General features: G+C 37.8%; 1 protein-coding gene across 5 annotated transcripts in view; it reads left to right on the forward strand.

Annotated features, from left to right (window-relative positions):
• The window catches only part of ctbp1 (C-terminal binding protein 1), a 217,088-nt gene that overhangs the window by 187,438 nt on the left and 6,113 nt on the right, over positions 1 to 23,537 (forward strand). For all 5 annotated transcript variants that reach the window (XM_006629639.3, XM_015344950.2, XM_015344948.2 and 2 more), the window contains 5 exons: positions 1,751 to 1,895; positions 8,739 to 8,945; positions 20,822 to 21,036; positions 21,729 to 21,859; positions 22,927 to 23,054. In XM_006629639.3, coding sequence (XP_006629702.1) covers positions 1,751 to 1,895; positions 8,739 to 8,945; positions 20,822 to 21,036; positions 21,729 to 21,859; positions 22,927 to 23,054 — 826 coding nt within the window. The remainder of the gene's footprint in view (positions 1 to 1,750; positions 1,896 to 8,738; positions 8,946 to 20,821; positions 21,037 to 21,728; positions 21,860 to 22,926; positions 23,055 to 23,537) is intronic.

Raw genomic sequence — 23,537 nt, forward strand, 5'->3', positions numbered from 1 at the left:
CTAGCAAAAGATTTGCGCCATCTACGCTGTTGTTGAAAACCCGGGCTTTCGCTTAATGTTGCAAACACTGGAGCCGAGGTACAACATACCGTCTCTGCGTCACTTTAGTGAAACGGCAATACCAACACCCTACAACGAGACCAAAACTCAAGTTTTGGAATCATTGAAGAAAGCAAATAGGGTGGCAATAACCTGTGATGCGTGGACGTCCATTGCAACAGATTCCTATATCACTGTTACCGCGCACTACATCACTGAAGAATGGCAGCTCGTGTCTCGTGAACTCCAATCACACAGTAAGAAAAAAAATCATCATGTACAGAAACAAAAACAAGATGCGTCGAGAATCTATTTATAATCCTGAATTGAAATCGAATCAAATCGTGAGGTGCCTAGAGATGCCTTGAGATCAGTTTCTGTTTTTAGATTTTAGTTCTTATTTTCATGTATTTGCTTTAGTGAAGAAATGAAGACTGCCTGCAGTTACGTTTTATTGTATGCAATATACATTATTCCGTCCTTTTACCAGACACACATCAGAAACTAAATACAGCCTGTTTCTGGCTAACTATATATACTTAGAAGCATTAAAATTGACTGTCAATGTAAATATAACCAATTTAGAGAGATGCAAAACAAATCTGTCTTTGAGACTTAATTCAAGGCTGTGCTAAACCTGCCATTTTTTCCTAATCATACTGCAGTTTTGACATCTTACTGCCCAGTATTCAACCATTGTGCCATTTGAGATTCTGTGCCTAGGAGGGTATATGATCTCAAAAACACAGGACAGCAAAAAATGTGTGCTACATTTTTAACAGATTCTACTATAGATGCAGTGAAAACTAATTACAACTGGATTTGCTACAGTACATTACATATTTTCAGCAAATTTGATTGAAGTACCTGTTAACAGAGCTAATGCATTTGTGGGGTTGTTCCACAGATCTGTATCTAGCACTGACAAAAGGGTGTACTTCAGTATCTGAATTAACACGCTTCTACAGTACTGTGAAGATATTCTTTACAGAGACATTGAGAAAAATGACACTGTCTCATATTTAATTTGAATGGAAAAGCACATTATGTAACTTGATTATCAAGTGATTTGTCACTTTGACAGGTCCCCTGCAGAAGAATGATGACATAAGTTCATATGGGACTACATTTAATTGGGGCAGGCTCATGAAATCCTGTCACATCCTGCTTTCTCATGCTGGTTCCTGCCAGAAGCCCAACAGCTTGCAACGTGTGGACTAGTGATTCTGAGCACAGAAGACTGACCAGGAATGCTGGGAAATAGCACAACAGCCCTTCGCGGCCATTGACAACAGCTACCTTCAGAGCCAGTGCCAGAGCGCTGGTCTTGCCATGGTTATCATACCAACGGTCACCTACAGTATATCCCTGGGAAGTGTGGGCTGTGTTTTCTTCACAGAAATGGGTCTCTGCAGAGTTTAGCCCCTGCTTGCACACTACCCACACACCAGTGGATACACTTGCCAGGAGTCTCCAAGATGGCCTTTGGCCACATTTCAAGGCCAGAGCGCTTGGATTGCTTAGTTGCTCTGTATGTGTCCAGAGCAAAAAGGCCTTATTAAATCCCTTTATGAACTAGCTGCTTATTAGGTCTCTAATCTAATAAAACATAATCTGAAAGAAAAGTGAATCTAGGGTTGATGGCTTCTCTGTTTGACAAGTAGGGCACCTTGATGTTGGGATAATATATATTTATATTTCTTTTTGCCAGGTACTGAATGAAGCAGTGGGGGCTTTAATGTATCACACCATCACATTAACACGGGAAGACTTGGAAAAATTCAAAGCACTTAGAATAATAGTCCGAATTGGCAGCGGGTTCGATAACATCGACATCAAGTCTGCTGGAGACCTAGGTAAGCTGAAAGAACTTTGAAACATAACCTCTCTTCAGATCTAATGGTTTTGGTTCAGAGATTTCTCTGCACTGTTTACTCACCTTCTTTAAGAGGTTTAATGTTTAATTGTGTCTGTCCAAACTGGATATTAATGGATGGTAAATGATATACTACATAATTGCTATGGTTTCAGAGGCCTTGTATTATCTCGTAAAGGCATCCCCTGAAAACAGGATCAGCACTACGGTGTGAAATGGCATCATAGGATACTGGGTGTGCTTCTTGAAGAAACGTCATGCTACCAAATTGGCTGAACCCATTGTGGATTTACTGGGGACCATCACAGGGCTTTTACCATCGTTTGAGAGAGCAAAGGCTTTTCCAAAAATTTTCCAGCCCCCCCTTTCTTTTTTGCAAACCAAAAGTCTTGGACACATTATCAGGCTGGCGTCGGTGCAGCATATAACCTTTCTAGATTTTGCTTAACCACCAGAGTGAGTGTGAATGCATATCATTTAGGTTTCAAAGGAACAAGTGAAGGTTTATTCCATACTGAAAAGAAAAGATACGACGCTTCAGCTGTGGAGCTTTCGTCAGGCGTCTCTTTTTTTTTTTACTTGTTCCTTTTGCAGCCTACATATGCCGACGCAGCTGAAATAGAACTGTCTTTTAAGTTACTGTTCTTTCATTTCACAACCTACAAACTGCAAATGCCATTTCTATCCACCTCCACCTGCTGGTCCAAATATGGAAAATTGAAAGCATATCCCAAGAAAATTGTATATTCTGGAGATTTCCTTCCTATTCATTTGTTTTGCTTAAGGAGTATATTTTTACATTTTATTTATCCTTTGTAATGTATCCCCACTGGTCTAAGCAGTAGTTATCTTATCAGGAGTACCAGCCTGCTATCATGTGTGAGCCTCTTGAAACCCAGCTCCCTCATATTAACCTCCCCTGTTCTCACTCCAGCTGTTTTCAGTAAGGCTGTTACATGTTTGTCCCCCACTTTACCCCAGCATGCCTCTGTGCTCGGCTCCTATTGATGGCACAGACAGCCAGCCAACCAAGAGTTTACAAATGAGACAAAAATAAAATCCCAGACTGGATGCTGAGTAATGCTGAATCACCAGTACTAACCTGCCATTAATGTCTGCCTCTTTAACAGCTTATTTTAAAGTAAAATGCATCTACCCAGACATAAAAAATGTAAAAGCATATGCTGAAACTCATGCATGTTACCTGAGTGACAGAAGGATAAAATGTAATATGTTAGCATGTATTGTTCATATACAAATTCAAAAACTACAGTGTACACCCAAAATATTTAATAAACAACAGTTATTGATTTTAAGGGCGAATTTACATGTGCGGAAGTGCTCTGAAGTGTGATTCTAAATATTTTATACATTTACTATTCACCCCCTTAATGATCTCCCATTTTGTTGAATTGCAAATGATGTCTGCACATTTTTTAAGAGAACATCAAAATCAAAACATGGAGAGCTCAAATGGAACACTTTACGGGTGAAAGTTACATTTCAAGAAACAGCAAAGAAGGTAAAAACTTAAATATGCAGATTGTATAAATATTTACCTGCTTTGCTATGACAAACCTAAACTAGTTCAGGAGCACACATCTACTTTGATAAGTCTCAAAGTTGAATGACCTGATTCATTTGAAACATGATTTCAAATTTGAGATTAAATACGATTGTTCAGCATACCACCTAAACATTGCCTAGATTAGGCTGTCCTGCCAAGTTGAGCAGCCAAGTAAGAAGGAAATGGGTTAAAAAAGCTACTGTAAATCCGGCAGACATACAGACTTCAATGGTGGATAGGGGAGAAAATGTCTCTGTCAGCAATATCCCAGTCACTGCACAAAGCTCAGCTATGTGGCAGAGTGGCAAACCCAACCCATCAAGATTTCAGTAGAGCATTTCCGTCTTACTTCAAACATGTGGCAAAAGGTTTTGTGTTCAGAAGGAAAAAATAGGAACTATTGGATCTTAATGCAAAGTGTTAAGTCTGGTTCAAACCCAACACATCAACCAGATAACACCATCCCTATTGGCAAGCATGATCGTGGCAGTTTTATTTTATATAAGGGAAAATGGATGGAGCAAAGTACAGGCACCTCTTAGAGGAAAATCTGCTTCAGTCTGCTAAAGACCTAGAACCAGGATGAAATTTAATCTTTCAGCAAGATAGTGACCCAAAGCACAAGGGCAAAACTAACTAGGAGAAAATGAATGTCCTTGGGTGGCCCTTTCAAAGTCCTGAGTTGAAACTGATAGAAAATCTGTGGCAAGACCTGAAAATACTTGTCCAATGATCCCTGGCCAACTTGACTTAACCACGATACAGCACATCACACCAGCTAAAAAAAAAACAACTGCTAGTACAATATGTTGTCCTGCTGGAATATGGTCTGATGACCCCACAGGGAGGTTTCAAATGAGGTCCCAGTGCCATGCAGTTGGGTTATTATCAGTCACCAGTAGTGGAGTTCTAAGGTGACTAGATACTCTTGCCCAGACCATTACACTTGGATGATGATGTGATATCTTGGAGATATGTCAAGACTTGTGATATCCTGGATTGTGACCTGTCATTGATGGACTGTAATTTTTTGCCAGGTTAGATTCATAAGCCGGGCTGGTTTATGAACACCACAGATGGCAAGTCAGTACACTGACATTGCCCACCTACAAACAAACTGTGTGGACAAAGATGTAGCTCTCTTAATAAGCAGGGCATATTGGTTCCTCTCTATCTTTTTCTTTATTGATTTCCTAAAGGCTTGACATTCAACAGGTGAAAACACATCATCACCTGTACCCAATCAATTCCTTCGGTAATGAGGTGATTTAGTGCTCATGCAAGAATCAATCAAGTGCCACACTCGATGACAGTCAGTCATGCATAATCAATATATTAAAATGACACTGAAGTGGAACATGTAAATACTTCGCATCTCCAGCATTGCAATATTACCACTTAACCACATTGTGGAAGGTGTTGCTGGGGTCTGTTAATTTAGCCTTCAACAAAAGTTATGCTAAGGTGCAATAAAGCTGACTTGCTTCAGCAGCTGCAGTGACTTAACGCTACAAAAGGCAGGACCAACACCAACAAACATACAGTACCATGAACAGGATAAAGCAGATCAATGTCTGCTGCATAGCAAAGGACAGAACTTAGAGCAGGACAAGAAGTAATTACATATAAAAAAACAGGACAAGCACTCAGATTGCGAGACAAACTTCTTTCTGACTGTATATACAGTAAGAGCTGGGAAACCCAGTTTGTCTGTTCTGCAGGGCAGACCCAGCGTGCGTTGCTGGACTTACTGAGGCTCAATTAAACTGAATCTGCAGAAGACTGTGTCCTGCTCCTCTGATTAAGAATTTCCCACAACAACCCCAATAACATTTTACTGCTAATTCTGTATACTTTATGTTGTAAAACATACAAGCATAAAGTACCAGTTTCTTTTATGCACAGTATACATACATTCAATATACAGAGTCCTACAAAAGTATTCATACACTTGATTAAATAGAAACACAAAATATCCTGTAACAGAAAGATTTCTGAATTGGATGACATATCTTGCTTAAAACAATCTAAAAGTTATACTGTAACCTTTATATTACTTCACTGAGAAAAGTCATATTTGTCGTAATGTAAGAACAGAGAACACTAAATTAATGTTTATCCACTCTCTTGTAGTTAGTATTTTGTAAAACCTGTAATATGACATGGTGTTCTAGCACTTCTGAGGGGAAAGTTTCACCATTCCTCCAGGCAGAATTGCTAGTCCCTTCAGATGTTTTGCTTTCATTGTACGACCTGCTTTCTTGAGTCTTAACAGAAAAGTTCAGTTGGATTGAGGTTTGAAAAAATGGCCAGTCTTAAACATTTATTTTGTTTACAGTTACCAACGTCTCTGTTGATTTGGCTGTATGCTTTGGGTCATTGTCATGTTGGAATATCAATTCTGAATTGTGCTTGAGAGAAGGAACCAGATGTTTAAACCAAATGTCCTGGTACCCATTGCAATTCGCCCTGACTTAACAAGCATTCCTAGATCTATATATGTAACAAACCAGCCCTGAAATGTGATAGACTCCCCCATGATTTTCAACATGATTAACAGCTTTTTTATGCTGAACGTGATGCTGATATTCATGTCCAAAACACTCAGTTTTCATTTTGTTTAACAATAATAGAAGGCTCCTTTGTCTTTGAGACGTAGTGTGGCAATTTCAAGTATCCTCATTTGCATACAAAATAGTTTTCAATTCTTTGTGTCCAGAAGATGTCTATTTCCGTAAGAGATCTTTATCTGTTGCCTTTGAATTTACAGTTATCTTCTGAACCACTTGTCTCACAACCCGTGATAGCAAAATACACTTCCTGGAAGGGTTGCTTCTATACAGTAGCCATAAATTTCTTAATTACTTCTGATTGTCTTCCATGTGTTATCTCCTTTCATACCCCGAGAAAACCAGAAACCATAGGAGGCCTCTATTTGGGTTCAGTGGTTTGCATTGCACTTCCAAAGGGCAAGATTTTATTTAAACTTAAGGGTGTAACTTAATTATTACAGACACGTTTCTCCTCCATGCAGTTCTACTATTTTTACACTATAATGTTTGTAAGCAAATTTCATAGAATGTTGTAAACAAGACACATTATCCAGTCTGTAATTCATTCTGTTATATAATGTTTTTTGTTCCTAATCCATTATTACCGTAGTGTGTTAATGCCTTATTTTTTATTTAATTGAAAGGTTTTTGTTTTCTCTATGAGGTGGTGTGGACTCTCTGTCACTATCAGTCTGGCAGGAGTTTAGACAAAAGTGTTTAAAATCCAACTAAAAAGTACTGCTATAACATCATTGGCTCATATTATTATGAAGAATATTGCATAATAATAATAATAATAATAATAATAATAATAATAATAATAATACATTGTGGTTTTCAACCATAAGGATTCATACATTGGTTTGGAATTCCAGAAAAAAATAATATCCTCATCTAAAAACAAATGTGCCCTTTAATTTAAAACTGTGGAAAATTTACACTTTATATCAGTCAAGGTAAAAGCTTCCTTATTAGTATTTCCCGGGTTCCTGGAAGTATGTAAATTATTTCACTAATGCTTAATTAACTGCAACAACCACTGTGTTGTCTCACCTCCTAGGCAGGAGAGCAGCAATACAAAGACCTTTCATGGAAATATACACACCACATTCTCCGAGTAAATCATGGGCGTTTATTTTGGGCTCCATGAACACAACATGTACATTAATGCACATGCATAAAGCTTTTGCCCACTCTTATTATTGTTATTATTATAAAATGTTATCCTATCCTTTTGACAGATATAGATTTTAATAGTGAGAGAGATGAAGAAATACAGGGTGAGCAGAGAGCAAGGTAAAAGGGAGAGTGTGAAAAGGCCACTGATGATAGGAGGTAAGTCAGTTCAGTTTAGGTCAGAACTCCAGGAGAGATTGAAATTGTTAGTGTCCTCCATTAGCAACACAATTATGTTAGGTTGTTAATTGTTTCAAACAGATCATAGGATCAAAAAACCCCATGTTATACACAAACAGAAAGACATTCTTCATGCTAAAAAAGAATGCATAATTTGTTTTAGGTGCACAGACGTCTCAATCAACTATAATGAAAAATAGATTAAAAGTGTGACCATACTCATTATTTACTCTCCAAAGCCTGATTATTTCTTCTTACATATAATAGATACAGACACTTAACAGTCAGATTGTTTCATGCTTAACCTATGCTTGGGCAAGCACTTAAACCACTTAAGCCACTAGGTATGGCAAACAGTAAGTTTGAAAGTGGGTATGGATAAGCCCATATATTCCTAACCAAAGTGCTTGATCTCTATTCAAGACAGAAGCAGTATACTAAGAAAGCTGTTCTGTGTTGAAGATGTGATGTGATATGATGTGATGATTTTTGTATAAGCAGTATACAGTAGCAAGGGCTTCTGGTTTTTGGTTTTGATTGGTAAATACTCCTGTTAAACAGATCAAATATACACAGTGGAAAAACATCATAAAATGGTTATTCAGTTTACATCGACTTTATTCCTTTTCCATTACAGTTTTAAAGGAAACTTTGTCCCTTGCCTTACTTATTTTACAGTAGAGGGTGTGACTTGAAAAAGACATTCAGACATAACCAAAAAACCCATCTTTATTGCACAATACTGAAAGCAACAAAAACACTGATTTTAAAGTATCTGCAAAATTATAATACCTTGATTTATTAACATAATTCATTCCCTGGAAACTGGTCAAAGGTGAAAATTAGTGAGCTGAAAATAAAATTCCCTTTACATGTTAAACCTTTCAGTTTGCTCCTGCCAATCAAGAATTATTCTCTCAATATTATTTCTTCCCTAACAGAGCACTGAATTGTCAAGTAAGAACACTGTTAATTATGATAATTACCCTTTACCTTAGTTCAGTATTTAACAATAAACAAGATAGGAGGATGGCTTCTTCAATTAGGCTACTAAGGACATGTTTTCTTTGTAGAGAAAATCTCTTCAGAACTGCGTGAAACAGGTATGAAATTGAATGCTTTGTTATAGCAAAAATTCAGAAAGGTATTTGAAAATCAAGGGGTGGTTGAATTTCTTTTAAAGTCTAACAAATATATTCATTTTTTGAAGAAAAACACCGAAAAGCAGAATCAATAATGTTAATTTCAATAAAAGAGGGTCCCATCCAGTGACACCTCTGCACAACGTGCTTGTCCCGAACCCTCTGCCACACTGAACGAGGTTGTGCCTTCTGCTCTGCCCTTGCAGGGATCGCAGTGTGCAACATGCCCGCCGCCTCGGTGGAGGAGACGGCCGACTCCACCATGTGCCAAATCCTCAACCTGTACAGACGGACCACCTGGCTGCACCAGGCACTGCGGGAGGGCACGCGGGTCCAGAGCGTGGAGCAGATACGGGAGGTGTCGTCGGGAGCCGCCCGCATCCGGGGAGAGACCCTGGGGATCATTGGCCTTGGTCAGTACGACAACAGCTACTCTGAGAATCAGTCACAAAGTAATAGAGACGTTCACGCATGCCTATCCAACAGATTGTAGGATTGACTTGCTTGTAGGTCGTAAGGTGAAATAAAACATTAGGACATGGGGATCTGGGATAATTACATTACAAGAAATTGGAATCTGGAGTCTGGTTTGGGTGGATTTCCAAAACCTCAATCTGATGTTGATGTGGCACCAGGGTCAACACACTTTTTTGCTTTTGTGAAGGTCTTGCATTTGTGAGTGTTTTTAGGATCATGCCATGAGGAACGGAGACTTTTCAGTATTTTTTTTTCAGTAAAGAGAAACAGCTGCCAACATCAATTCCATTAGTGAGCCAATTGGAGCACCTGTTTTTCAAGTAATATCCAAGCCCAGACATGCACAGCATCAGGGCTATAAAGAGACCAGAATCCAAGTTGGTTCCATATCACCAGGCTCTATGAGATTAATGATAAGCACACCTGTAACAACCGTGAAAAAGTATCTCTGGAACGTTTAGTGTACTGAGCGGCACAAGTGACAGTGATGTGAAGTGAAATTGAGAAAATCATTCAGGGCCTCAGGCTATGCTGAGAATGTTAGCTTGGGGCACAATACCAAATTATAATACAAAAAACGAACAGAAGATGCCTACTGTGTAATAATTGCAGTTTTCACCACACGTATTGTACCGACACAAATGCCTTTAATCTTAAAACTTTATCATTTTTGAAGTAGCATCAAAGGAGCTCATACTTGACAATAGTTGTCAGTCGGGGCTTTAAAAGATACAAGAATACCTACAGTCTCACGAGCAGTGTTTGTAGGTATGCATGAGATTCCATGGCTTTAAATCTGTAGTGACACACAGTCATGTTCTGTTTACAAGCAGACATCAACCTGTGGGACTGGTTTCTTAGAGCCTTTCTTTGGTTTTCTGTGCCAACAACCCTCATTGGTAAACCTTTTACATTCTGAAAATGACACATTTTGCTGCAATAATATGTCTGTTTCTCACAACACAAAAGGAAAACTAACTGTCCTATAAAAAAAAATCATTTCTTATAGTACATTGAAAATCCCTATGAAGATCAGCAGTCATGATCTGTAAGTGAAGCAACATTTCCAGACCAATTCCCCACTATGGTGACAGGCAGCACTGATGTACTGTAGGAAACAAAGACATTCAGTTAAGATGCTAAAACAAGGTCTTAACTTAAGATGCCATGGCACCATTTGTAACATTGAAATTAATCTTCTGGGCTTGCACAATCTAGATTTCCTACATTTCCCCCTTATTTAAATTGCTGAAGTAGTTTCTCACTTCTCCATGTGGTTTGCTGTGTATTAGGGCTGCTGGCTTGTAGTGGCTGCAGCACATCTCCCAGGAGGGTGCTCTGCTTCGGTGCTGGATTAAGTGAGTCCTCTCATAATGAATACAATAAACATGCGCCTGACACCCTTAATGGGGGCAAAAACGACCTTGCCAAATGAAACAAATCTGCTAGTTTTCTAGGAAATTTGTTTTCTAAGTGGAGTATTGTCATGATCATCTTCGTTTCCAAAGGAGTATATACTGTACTAAGAATCCATGCCCTTTTGGTGAGGGAAAGACTTGGTTGTAATGTACTTATGAAGTATTTATACCCTTCAGCCACTTGGAGTTCTAAAAGCAGCTTTCTGCTCTATTCCACCAGATATCCCTTTTCTACCATTTGCATTCTAAGATCAAGTCTGATCAAACCACCAAAGCAGACAGGAGAAGCAGAGTATTGTTATCTTTTGTAAATGACTTTAAATTGTTTAAAGTGGGAATGATCCCAACAAATGCACAAATACAGTTATTCTGTTCTTGCATCTTTGCAGCAATTTCATTTCTAACTACTAGAAGGTAAAATGTAAATGTGTCCCATTTGAAGAAAGCTTTCATCACTCAGAGGATCTACACACTGTCTTGTTGGCAGTCTTTGTAAAAATGTTTGTGTCGTTTTTGTTCCCTTGGGTTGTTAATTTTATCTTCAACTTCAGTATGAATTTTGCTACTTTGGTCTCTTGTATTTCTGCTCCTGTTCCTGCTGTTTTTTCCCCTCATTAATTGCGACTGTCTCCATCCACCTCATAACCCAGTCTTGCTAGCAAATAAAAACGCTATATTGTTTATATCAAATAACTTATATTTATAATAAATAAAACCACCCACCTATTCTCCACTGTCAGCTCTTCTGTTTCCTTCATGGCTCCTACTGGAAATCACTTGGGAAGAGCACTATACAAATCCAGGCAATGAATAATAGCAAATGTGGTATATAACTGTCTTGATTCTAATCACCTTTGTTCCACCCATCTGTTATCAAAATGCCTGTGGTTCCTGGTAAGAGTTGCCGCAATCTGGAGCCTCTTCTGGTGACACCATCAAAAGACACACATACACAAGAACACAAGAGCACTTCAGTGACACGTCCTAATCTAGCCAGCATGTTTTTAGGAGGTGGGAGAAACTAGAACAAGTAGAAACTCAGAACATGCAGACTCCCCACTGAAGGTGCCCCCCTCCCCCACTACCAGGGAACCAAACCCAGGACCAAAGAACAAGGAGCAGCAGGAATTGTCACTGTGCTGTCCAGTCACTTTTGTTATTTCTACTAATTGAGCTGTTACAAATATATCCAAATAAGATGAATTACACAATAAATGGTATATTAAAAGGAGTAGCTATGAAGACATGTAGTTGTGGTTTCTGTTTTTTTGGAGGTGTATTATTTGAATTGATGTAGAACAAAATTGTTCTGGGCCATTTAAACACATCCTGTTCTGTACAAACAGGGGATCAATTGTCCCTTAATGGGGATCCGGCTTCTATCTACATGGCATGAATGAGACATGTTGAGTTATTTATTACCCGCACCTTCACATCTGCCCTTATATTTTCATACTGCCCATACTTGCTTAGAATATCAAGTATTTTCAGGATGCTTAAGAAGTTCCACATGACCATTGATGGATAGGGTAAACATCGAGATGGATTTGTAGAATGCCCTCATGGCTTATTAACAAGAGAAATGGAGGGCGAGTGTTCCATCAGGCAGAGCAGCTCGTGGCAGCGCTGAGTGATAATATCCATTTGCGCTTAACGCTTCTTTCAGTCTGGAACAGTGAAAAACTTGTTCTGTTCCCCAAATGAATACATGTATTTTCACAAACCTGTATTAAAACATATCAGACATTGTTGACTGTGTCTTGCGGAATATCCCAGTAAAATCACTGCCCAGTGCAGATTCAGTACCTGAAAAGGGCTACTGACTCTGCTTGAAGTCTGAACACACACCATGTGAAATGCTGCTTTGTGAGAGCTATGCATTTCATGAACTATGCATCATTTCAAGGCAAAAAAGAGCCCCTGCAAAATTTTGGATTGCCATGAAAGAATTTCAGGTCGATTTAATTGCACTTTGTTTTATTTTTTGCTTGTCAGAACACTTTTTGTCCTTCAAACCATCCTTTCCTGATCGCACAAGCAGAGGGCTATAGGTGCCGCATGAATAAACGCTGGGTATGGTCTCATCTGATTGTACTGATAATGTTTCAGAGGCACTGAAAGAACTGCAGCCGGAGGCAGGATAAGCAAGTGTTTTATAAGGGATAAGTCATTGTTTGCTTACCCATGCTTTCAAATCCATTATCAACTGTGTGGCATATTCTCCGTTTGATTACAGAGACATTCTCCTTGTGAATACCCTGCAGACCTTACTGAATAAATTCGGTGTGCTTTTAAATTTAACTTGTGCTTGCTTTAGCTTCAGGAGCTTCTATGTTTTACCTATTAAGACATCATCAGCTCTCTCATGTGTCTTATTCTCGCTCTGTCTCTTGTAAAAAAAAAATGTGAGCAATCATTATTAAATTTTAACATCCATGACAACTGCAATTTTACAATCCTGCTTTACTGTGACAGATTTTGATTATAATTTAAATAGCTTGTGGGTTGTGAAATTCAGAAGCCAGTGTCTAGCATCACTAATCTGAGTTGTTAGACCGGTTTACTTCAGTTTCAGAGCACAAGATTAATATTATTAAAGTAATAGTTCCTTACATTTTTATATCTCTTTTCTGGACACTCCACTCAAAGCGCTTTACAGGTAATGGGGACTCCCCTCCACCACTACCAATGTGCAGCCCCACCTTGATAATGCGACAGCAGCCATAGTGCGCCAGAACGCTCACCACACACCAGCTATCAGTGTGGAGAAGAGCAGAGTGGTGAAGCAAATGTATACATGAGAATGAGTAGGAGGCCATGAGTGGTAAAGGCCATGGGAAAATTTGGCCAGGGCTCTGGGTAACACCCCTACTCTTTTCAAGAAATGCCCAGGAATTTTAAATGATCGCAGACAAGTCAGGACCTCTCATCCAAAGGACGACACGTTTTTACAGTATAGTGTCCCCATCACTATACTGGGGCATTAGGACCCACACAGGCAGCAAGGTGAGCACCTCCTACTGGTCCCACTAACACCTCTTCCAGCAGTAACCTTAGTTTTTCCCAGGAGGTCTCCCATCCAGGTACTGACCAGGCTCACACCTGCTGAACTTTAGTGGGTTGTAAGTTGCGAGTTGCAGGGCGATATGGCTACTGGCAATAATCCATTTAGTTCTCACTGGGTTTGGTTATAAATTGTTGAGCACATCTGAATTCGGTCTTACTGACTAGCTGAAATCATTTAAGATTTATAGCTTGGTATGCACAATCCTAGAATGTGTAATAAAACTTGTGCATCTGATTTATACTTCATGAGTAATACAAGTAATGGAGGATCCTGTGGTTCAGCTCTTACATCAGTCCAGGATAAAGTCATCCACACAAAATAAATCCATTTCATTTGTTAAAAAAATGCATTGTTTTTTTTTCAACATTGATCATTTATTTTTATGAATTCAGGTTCTCTAGTCGGATTTCTCCTGTCATTGCCTAAGGCCAGTGTGTGAATACTGAGAGACCAGGAGATGAAGTAACAACCTGTAGAGTACATGACTCACTGAGAGCTGCCTATTACAGAGAAAGTGTGCTATAAAAAGTGCTCCTAAATCACACATCAATTGATATCACCAGACAAAATCAAAGAGATCCTTATTAGACAGATTTGTTCCATATATCTCTTGCTGCACAAGTCCAGGCTGCTACGTATGCTTGCATCTTCTCTGTAGTTTCACATGTTTTTGTACTTTATTGTGGTAAAAATGTTTTCTGGAGTCTGTCCAGCCAGGTCACTTAAATGTTGTTGTATTTAAAACATGGTTAATTAAAAATACTGATGAGCACTATCTGCATTTTAGTGCTGCTATTCATCTTCTCCATCTTAGTGCTTTTGTTCTGAAAAAAATGTAGAACATGCTGATAGTCAGGGCATTTTCTGTGAGGGCAGACTGTTAGAAGAAATCCTCAGAAGTGATGCCATTAATGGAGCAGAACTGCAGTAAATTGAAATAAAATGAATGTGTCCTCCAGCATTTAAAACATCTAAAAGGGTCCCAGTGACACTAAAGAGAGGCTTAACACCTGTGCTGACAACACCTGTGCCGATTTAACATGTCTGACAGTTACAGAGCAAAAGTGGCAGTGTTGCTGTGTCTAGACAGAATTTGAAGAGGAAGAAAGAATAAGGATGTGAAGTCAGAATGAGTATGAGGTCGGTTCTGTATTCCTTAATGCAGAGAGGCAGTAGAAACATATTGGAAGAATCCTGTCAGGCAAAGGTTTACCTACTGTGTACTACCAAAAGTAGAAAAGAAAAAACAGTTTGAGAATAAAAAAATGGAAATCATGTAGACCTGAAGAAGGTTCAACAGCTGAAACATCTTTTCTTCATTTTATTTACTAAAGAATTAACCTCTGCTTCTCCTAACTTGTTTAGTCTTCAAGCCTGTATTACTTTCCTATTACTCTAATGTTCATTTCCCTTTTATATTTTTTAAGCATCCTTTTTTTAACCTCAGTAGATACCACAGCTTTAAAAGGTTAGAAGATGGTTATCAAAAATGTATATGCGTCATTGTATAAAAAGGAACATCTTTACATCTAGAGCATTTCAAAACACAGCTTCCACATTTTGAATCTTGCAGCTGCACAGTTAAGGCCGTTGCAGTTACTGGATAAAATATATAATTTCTTCAGCAAGAGCTTACGTTTAAAAATTATAAAGGTATATTTGATAATTTAATGGCCAGTTGTAGGTTTACAGTTTGTAATCGATGAAAATGTTAAACTGTTTAATGAAGACGTACAATATCCTTATACAGTATACAGTGTTTTGTGTTCAAACACCTCATGCTGTTTATAAGGTTAATTTCATCTGTGAAATAGGAAGTTTCAGTATCTTAAAGAAATATTTACTTGTCCAGCAAAGGGTAGTTAATAAGATATTTAAATAATTTAAATGAAGTTGTTTTTTAACAGAGTAACTTGAAAAGCCCTACTCTGCAAAACATTCAGAGTCAAACTGTAAACCTGAAGTGAGTTCAGTATCAGAGGTATAGAAGTATGTATTAATGTCACCAGGTAGGTGCACTCCAAACATAACAGCTTAAAAAATCCATTGTACACCTCATATACTGTATGAAAACATGGTACCACTATGGAAATTATAGTTTAGTAATAGCCACCAAAGAATGGTATTTGAAGAATCAAATGCCTTTTAAAAGCAAACACACATTAATTCCTTTCATTCCTTCATTCATTTCTCCAAGGTCTTGAAACCTCATCTTCTCCACAAAATGCTTTATATATGCTTTTCCACATTCATTGCACTTTCATTTTTAAGATACAAGGTGAGCATGTTGACGATGTCTCGTCTTATTTTTTCTTCCAAAATAACTGATCATTTGTTTCCCAATATGTGAGACTTGTCAACATTGATGGTAACACTTCACAATATCACAATGTGCTCACCTTCTTTTTATGTTCACAGTGTCTGAAATCTGTGCTTGTTATAGGGTGAGACTTTAATTTAAAACTTCTTCAAGTAGATATCTCCCTTCCCCCTGCCTTCAAATGCTTTGACTTTTACAAGGGTTTTAAATATGTAATTCTTGACAACCGAGAAATAACTTTATTCGTATAGGCAGATAACACTCACATTGGTTATATCTTGATACCATCTTTGCAGCAGTACATGGTCTCAACAGGAGAATTTCCCATCCTTATAGTCGATCGTGCCCTGCTATCATATCTGAATTTTTCAGAGGAATTAACAAAATGTTAACCGCTAGCATTTTAACCCATTTGTACTCCAGAATGTGACTATGTTAAAGCACCTCACTGAAGGTTTAGTAATTTTTTAACACTGACCTCACTCCTGAAATTTAACCCTCAGTCTTTAAAGAGAGTTGTTAAGTGTTTTATTTTTTGAACAATTTTGAAATAATCTTTCAGTTAGAAAAATAACAAAAATGTAACTTCCAGGAGAGTGCAGTGGGTTGTCAAATTGCTTTGAAAAGTTAATTTAAAATCAACACTGCTAGTGCAGAATTCATGATATACCTTATACCTTAATGGGTTGCTAGCATTACAATTAAAGCAAAATGAACATTTAGCTTCTATTAAGGTGATCAAAGATAATAATGTTCTGGTTCAGGACTTCTGTTCACATCTCAGTGCTTCCAAAGCTTGTACAGACTTGTTAAAGATTAAAGAATTTTTAAACCCACTGAAATTGACTCAGCTTAGTCTTTTAGATGATCCTGTAGCTCTGTGGGAGTTGAAGATAATTGATTATTTCCTGTAAAAGAGGAATTTGATATATTTTAATTGGAGGTCAGTTGTTTTCAAATAAACTCATTTTGCTTCTTAATAAATGGAGTTTCTGTTGGGATGCTGTAACTAGAGACCATTATTGTTGTTGAATTCAGACTATTTACTGTACATTTATTTACTGTTTCTACCATTTAATATACCAATGCCAGATTAGCCTTTTGAGGGGTCAATTTACTGATAACATACAGTGGCACATTGTAGACCAAACCCATCATCAACTAGCTTCTTGCAAACCCCATTCAAGTGCAGAAAAGGCATTTGATCAATTATAATTTATCTACTTTGTTCCTCATTGGCTGCTCTAGATCACCTCACTTTCAGGCATTCATTTATGACTTGTCTTCTATACAATATCCCTGAAGTTTGTGCTCAAGATGTTGCCTTTGTTTGCACTCAATTGCTCACATTCATAGATCTAAATATCACTTTATGCTGATAATGGTTTCCTATTTCTACAAGATACTTCTAGAATTGAAAGAAGTACAGCTAAATTGCATTGTACTCCTACAGAAACTTTACTAAATTTTGTGGAGTTTAAATAAATTAATCTAAATCAGTCCTTAGGCATTTGAATTTTACCTCAAGGATAAACTTCTTTCCAATTAATGTTCTTATTAATCAAGGTTTGGCTCTTTGGGTATTAAATATCTCCCCAAATTTCCCTATTAACTGTAACAAGAATATGTTTCAGGTGTTGAACAAAATCAAAGCATATTTTTCTATATGGTCTTTTTATAAGTTACATTATATGGTAAGAATTTTGTTTATCCCTGTTTCTCACAAGCCACAAACTAATTTTAACTATTTTTATTTGGAAAAGTAAGCATTCAGAGTTTCAGCTGACAACTATATAGCACAATAATAATCTCACAGTGGTCTGGCTGTACCTAATTTTAAATCTTACCACTGGGCTTTTCAGATGAACGCATTAGAGACATGGTTGGATTCCAGTGCATCAGCCTTATGGCAAACAATTGAGGAGACATTAATTAAACCAATTTAAATCCAGGATCTTAGAGGTTTTGCCCCTAAAGGGAGGGGAAGCTCTCATCAGATGGGGCCTAATTATTTTAAATTCATTGGGCATTTGGAGGAAAGTTAAAAGGATACTTAATATTATCCCTTACCTTCACAAGCTTTCACTGATCTGGAGTGTTTTCAGTTTATTGACTAGTTCTCTGTCCTATCTTGATTTACAAGAGATATCCGTCTTCTTAGTGATACTTAATGACCATCCCAGTGTTTGAAAGAAATGTACTCACTGCCTCAGAGAGGTGGAGTTGGGGACTATTTTTCTTCTTTAAAAAATCTAGATTAAATTTAAATTGTTACACAAAATATAGTGAAACTATAATAATTGTAATGATAGTTGTGCCCAGTTCTTGCTCTAAATTCTGTATTCAGGACAGGATTGGTACCTCTCTATTCTTGATAGATAGATACTTTATTGATCCCGTGAGGGAAATTGCAGTGCAACAGCAGCTGAACACACACAACACAGCCACAGTGTAACGAATTATATAATAATAGTACAATACATACAATACAATATAAGAGTTACTCACAGTCCGGACACACAAGAGCAAACTAGAACAGAACAGTACACAGAAAATCGTATCACATGTATGAATATAAATATAGATGTAACCATAGATATAAATATCAATATAAATGATGGGGGATTGTCCTGTGTTAGAGCTCTCTTGTGTGTATGTGACTGGTGTGCTGTACAAATAATTCACAAACTACATGTCCACTAGAACAATTCCCAGGCTGCTGTTAATCTCCAGACAAGGTGTGTTTTGCTGGCAGGCCTTACTTCTGCGAGAATAGGGGTTTTGGAAAAGTAGAGTTACCCTTAAAAAGTTACCTTTAAAAAACACTTAGCTGGATTCATTTACAGATGTTGTTTTTGAATGAAGAATTGCAGTTAATTACATTGTCCATTGTCCATGCCATCTTGGTCAGGTACATTCTTTATTTTATCCAATTTCTTGTGCTTTTTTGGTCTTCTGTTTCTCTATCCTTTCTGCTACATTTTTTTTATTTTATTTTATGTACAATTTTGGCTGCAGATTGTTTTGAACATTTTTTTAAAAATGTACGAGAAACAGTCATATTTAAACCATCGCCTTGTAAAGGTTATTTGTGAAAGCTGTGTGAGCTCTAGTTCAAAATGATCCATTCAAAGCCCCTGAAAATAAAGTACATCAATGGATGTTTAGTGAGAAGCGTAAGTGTCCTAGAAGTTTACAGGTAGTTAAGCTCTTGAGTGTATTGAATTTCTTACAAAAATGCTTAAAGTCATAAAGGATAAAATCAAACTAATAACACTTATTTCACAAAAATATGTATTATATAGGGCTTAAAAAATTAGAATTAAAACGGAAGGTTTATCACCTGATATTCTAGCTGTCAATATATAATATTTAAAACCCCTTTAGAAAACGTCATTATCACACATTTGAAAAGAACTGTGCAATTGATGTTTTGTAAGAGTAGAGATGTTTAGAAACTTAATTTGGAATTGCATAAAATCAAGCTCTGGATACATCACTTGCTGGTAAAGCTATGAGAAATGCTAATTTTGGTTGAGTAGCCAATAACAGACTTCAATGTTTCTGTATGTCATACAGTAGTTACATGGTGGAGCAGACCATGCTTAAACACCTCCTTCATAACTGATATTCCAGTACAAAAAAAAAGCTCAGTGCCAGAGTGCCGTTTAGCTGTGTCAGTCAGGAGGTATCATTATTTAGTTTATGGCTAATGTTGAAGAGCTGTAGAATCTTCAGATGAGAGGGGATGGGATAATCAGTATCAAGCAGAAGTGAAGATGTTTAGAAAGAAGGCTGGGTTTAAAACTGGAAGTGACAAAATGGGTCTTTTAAGAATTGAAGTACAATAGTCAAAAGGTAAATCCAATTTTGTATGTGGGTGTTTTTAATAAAAATCTTCGGTATCATAGTTTCATTAAATCTATGTAGACTGTAGCGTTCTAGGAGTATCTCTTTAGATTGAACTTACCTGATAAATTGGGTCATAAATGTGTAACCACTTAATGCAACAGTATCTCTTTGTCCCCCTCTTAAAAATGATGTTTTTTTGTAAGATACTGTTTCACATCTAAATTTATTCCATGCTCTAATGATCTCATAGGCATATGCACTTGTTCGTTTGCTTGCAGTGCGGAAAACACTAGAATTTCTTGTGCCTCCAGTGTGTGTTAGACAGTCATCCTGCTGACAGTGCTAATAGTAGGAGATTTAAATCCAGGCCTCAGTGATTTATTTATTAATAATACTAAACTGAATTACTGATTGAGCATACAGCAGGGGCATCTTTTTAAAAGGCCTTGAGGCAGCATTTACTTTACATTGCATTAACTGATACATGTCTCTAATGTGGAAATGATGCATAACATATGGGGAAAAGCAGTCAAGGCTGGTGGGAGAGACTTTGGTTATACTGTATGTGGATGTTTTTTGTTAATTAGTATACTTAATTAAAATACTTCATACTTAACCAAACAATAATGATACTTTACAATAGACAGCACCCAAACAGTATCTGTTTTACCGTCAATAGTTCAGAAGTAATTGTTTCCTACTATTAAAGGTTATGCTCCGAGGATGTGCTTAGTACTGCTCGGCATTACGGACAAACTTAAAGTAGGGAACGGGCACTCTTCTCCTCATCTACATGTCTTGTAAAAAAAAACGCCAGCCTAGTAAGTTGATCTGATAAGTGTTCAACAGTAGCTATGTGGTCAACACAGAACTTTAGAAACAAGTGCATTGTGTCCTTTGGATTGGTATACTAAGCTTTTCTTTGACAATGATTGCCCTTTTGTTTCTTCTTGGAATATGGGGGGAAAGGTTTCCTAAACAGAAAATTAGATACATTAAAGAATGTTCTTATTCTGAAGTGTTACCTCTTTGAAAAGGGGGACTTGGACATTTGCCCAGTATAGCACGAGTAATACTTGTTGTTCCTGAAAAGAAAATAAAGATATTTGCTCTCACTTTCCATCTCTTCTTTTTTCCCCCCCTCTCTGTGTTCAGGGCGTGTTGGGCAGGCTGTAGCGCTGAGAGCCAAAGCATTTGGATTTAGTGTGATTTTCTATGACCCCTACCTCTCTGATGGGATCGAGAGGGCACTGGGACTCCAGAGAGTGAATACTTTACAGGATCTGCTGTTTCACAGTGACTGCGTGACACTGCACTGCAGCCTGAATGAGCACAACCACCACCTAATTAACGACTTCACCATCAAACAGGTAGAGCCATCACACATCACACAATGAACAAGCCTGTTTTTTTATCATTTCTCTGTCTTTGTCCAGTTTAGAGTCAGAAGATGTATCTTTATGTGCACTTCAAAATAAACAGTGAAGGGTTTATTCCATGCTGTAAAATTAAAAAACAAAACAACATTTAATCTGTGGAGAATTCTATTTTTTTATATTTTCCTTTTACGTTTCAGGGTGGAATTAAACTCTGCTTGTTTCTTAATAGAGTTTATGCCTGTTTGTGTTTAAGCGCAATCTCATTATCGGTATAAAATAGTACTACAAGTCATTTATACAATTCAATAAAAAGGGAAAAGTCTTAGCATGACTTCATTGGCATATCATGTGCTGCCCTCTTGTGTTCATTTGCAGTCCATATAAAACTTACTGTATGAAGTTCCGAAAAGGACATGGAGGATTTTGAGCAACAAGCTATCACTGTAGTAAGCTCCTTCCTGAATAAAGTGTGATCATTACATGATCAACACTTCAAATATGAAAAAAAGTCAAATCAAAAGACAAAAGGGCAGTTGCAACAATATAGTAACTATATATGATGCTGTGTGTGTGGTGCTTTGCACTTTTGGCCTAGTATGCTGAGTTTGGGGTATTTCCACTTGTAAGGAGTACAGTAGGTGTTGTGTGGCACAATGTTTCTTACCGTTTTGTCTTTTGTGCAGATGCGACAGGGTGCATTCCTGGTGAACACAGCTCGGGGAGGCCTGGTCGATGAGAAGGCTCTTGCTCAAGCTCTGAAAGAAGGAAGGATACGAGGGGCAGCACTGGATGTTCACGAAACAGAGCCCTTCAGGTGATCTTTCACATCTGGTGTCGTAATCATCGGAACAGCCGTTAACTTCCAGTGTCCTTTACAGCTTTAGATTAAGGGGAGTCCCAGGCCTGCAAACCCTGGCTTCTTCGTATTTTGATCTCCCCTCTCATCTTCATCTGAACACCTAGAAGTTGCTTGTCTACCCCCTCGTGCCTGATCATTTTCTAGCATGCTTTTGAAGCTTAAGTGCGTAAGCACTGTGGGATTGCTATAGGTCTTTCCTGGGTGGACCACACTTGATATCCTGGTTGCTGGAACACATCACATTACATTAAAATGTAAAAACAAAGTTGTTAAAAACTTGTGCATGTAGCAGGAAGACACATGTAATACAGGCTAGCCTATAGTGAGAGTGCGTAGGATGTATTTTGAGACGTTTCAGCAAGAATTAACAGGAAAGAGCTATTTCGGCACTGAGCCCTTTTTCTAAGAGAACAACTAAAAAAAAAACTGCAATTGAAAGTGAATCCATTGAATCGTTGAAATATCCGGGAGAAAAATGTGTGGTGGTTACCATTTCCATGTTAATCATTCACCTCATGAGAGCAAGTGGAGGCAAGTCTCTGAGCTAATTTTGTTCGCTTCAACACTTTGCTATTTTCTCATCTTCACTTGTTTTTAGCACCATGATGTGTTCAGAGAGCTGCAATTAAAAGTAGTAAAAATGTTGATTTACTATGGATGTTACAATTTCAATTTGAATGCATGTGGAGGCCAGTAAACGTCTAGTTGATTTTGGCGGCAGTTATTCTTTTTTTCTAAAATGCACTATGGTATGTGAAGTATGAGTGTTAGAGCTTTTCCCGTTAACACAGCAATATCCTCACGTAATAATTATAGGATAAAAATGATGCCGTCGGCAACACCAAGTTATAATGGCAGCATGATCACCACTTAGTAAAGTGCACCTCTCCTCTGCAGAGCAACTGCTCTTATGAAAGACCCGGCATTGTAAGAAGAGTGCACATACAGTAGTCCTCTGCTTCTTCGTGATAAAAAGTATTGTGTGTGTGCGCAGTCCCGTCAAATTACTTTTTCCCTTTCAGTTTCAGCCAAGGCCCTCTGAAAGATGCCCCAAACCTGATCTGTACTCCCCATGCTGCCTGGTACAGTGAACAGGCCTCCATAGAAATGAGAGAAGAGGCAGCCAGGGAGATTCGCAGGGCTGTTACAGGTGAGTTGAAGGTCTTGTTAATACTGGTGATAGTTGCTTAACTGCCTGTCTCGCCTAGTGTTTTCTACACTGGGAGGTAGAAGTAATTCTAGGTTAAGTTAAACCTACAGTTTCTTTGCATGAAACTCTTGATCATATTAAACGAACCAGACATATCACACGTTGCTCCGAACTTAAAGAAAAAGAGATTTAAGAGAAGGAAACAATAATTGTGGACTTACTTCTGCATTTCAGACTTTATATCACATTTTCTGGCACATGAGAACTGTATTTAAGTTTATTTTGGGATCTTATAACCAGTGTTTGCATTACACAAAAGCTTATACTAGTATAGTCAATGTGAAAGGTTTAAATAATTACAACAATAACAAATAATGGCGGTATACATAAATATGTGCAGAAAAATCATTCAAGTGTGGCATCTATTGGATATTAAAATGTTCTGTTCTTTTCTGCAAGTTATTGAAATGTGTGCAGGAATGT

The sequence above is a fragment of the Lepisosteus oculatus genome, chromosome 1, assembly GCF_040954835.1.
Source record: "Lepisosteus oculatus isolate fLepOcu1 chromosome 1, fLepOcu1.hap2, whole genome shotgun sequence".
Classification (NCBI taxonomy): domain Eukaryota; kingdom Metazoa; phylum Chordata; class Actinopteri; order Semionotiformes; family Lepisosteidae; genus Lepisosteus; species Lepisosteus oculatus.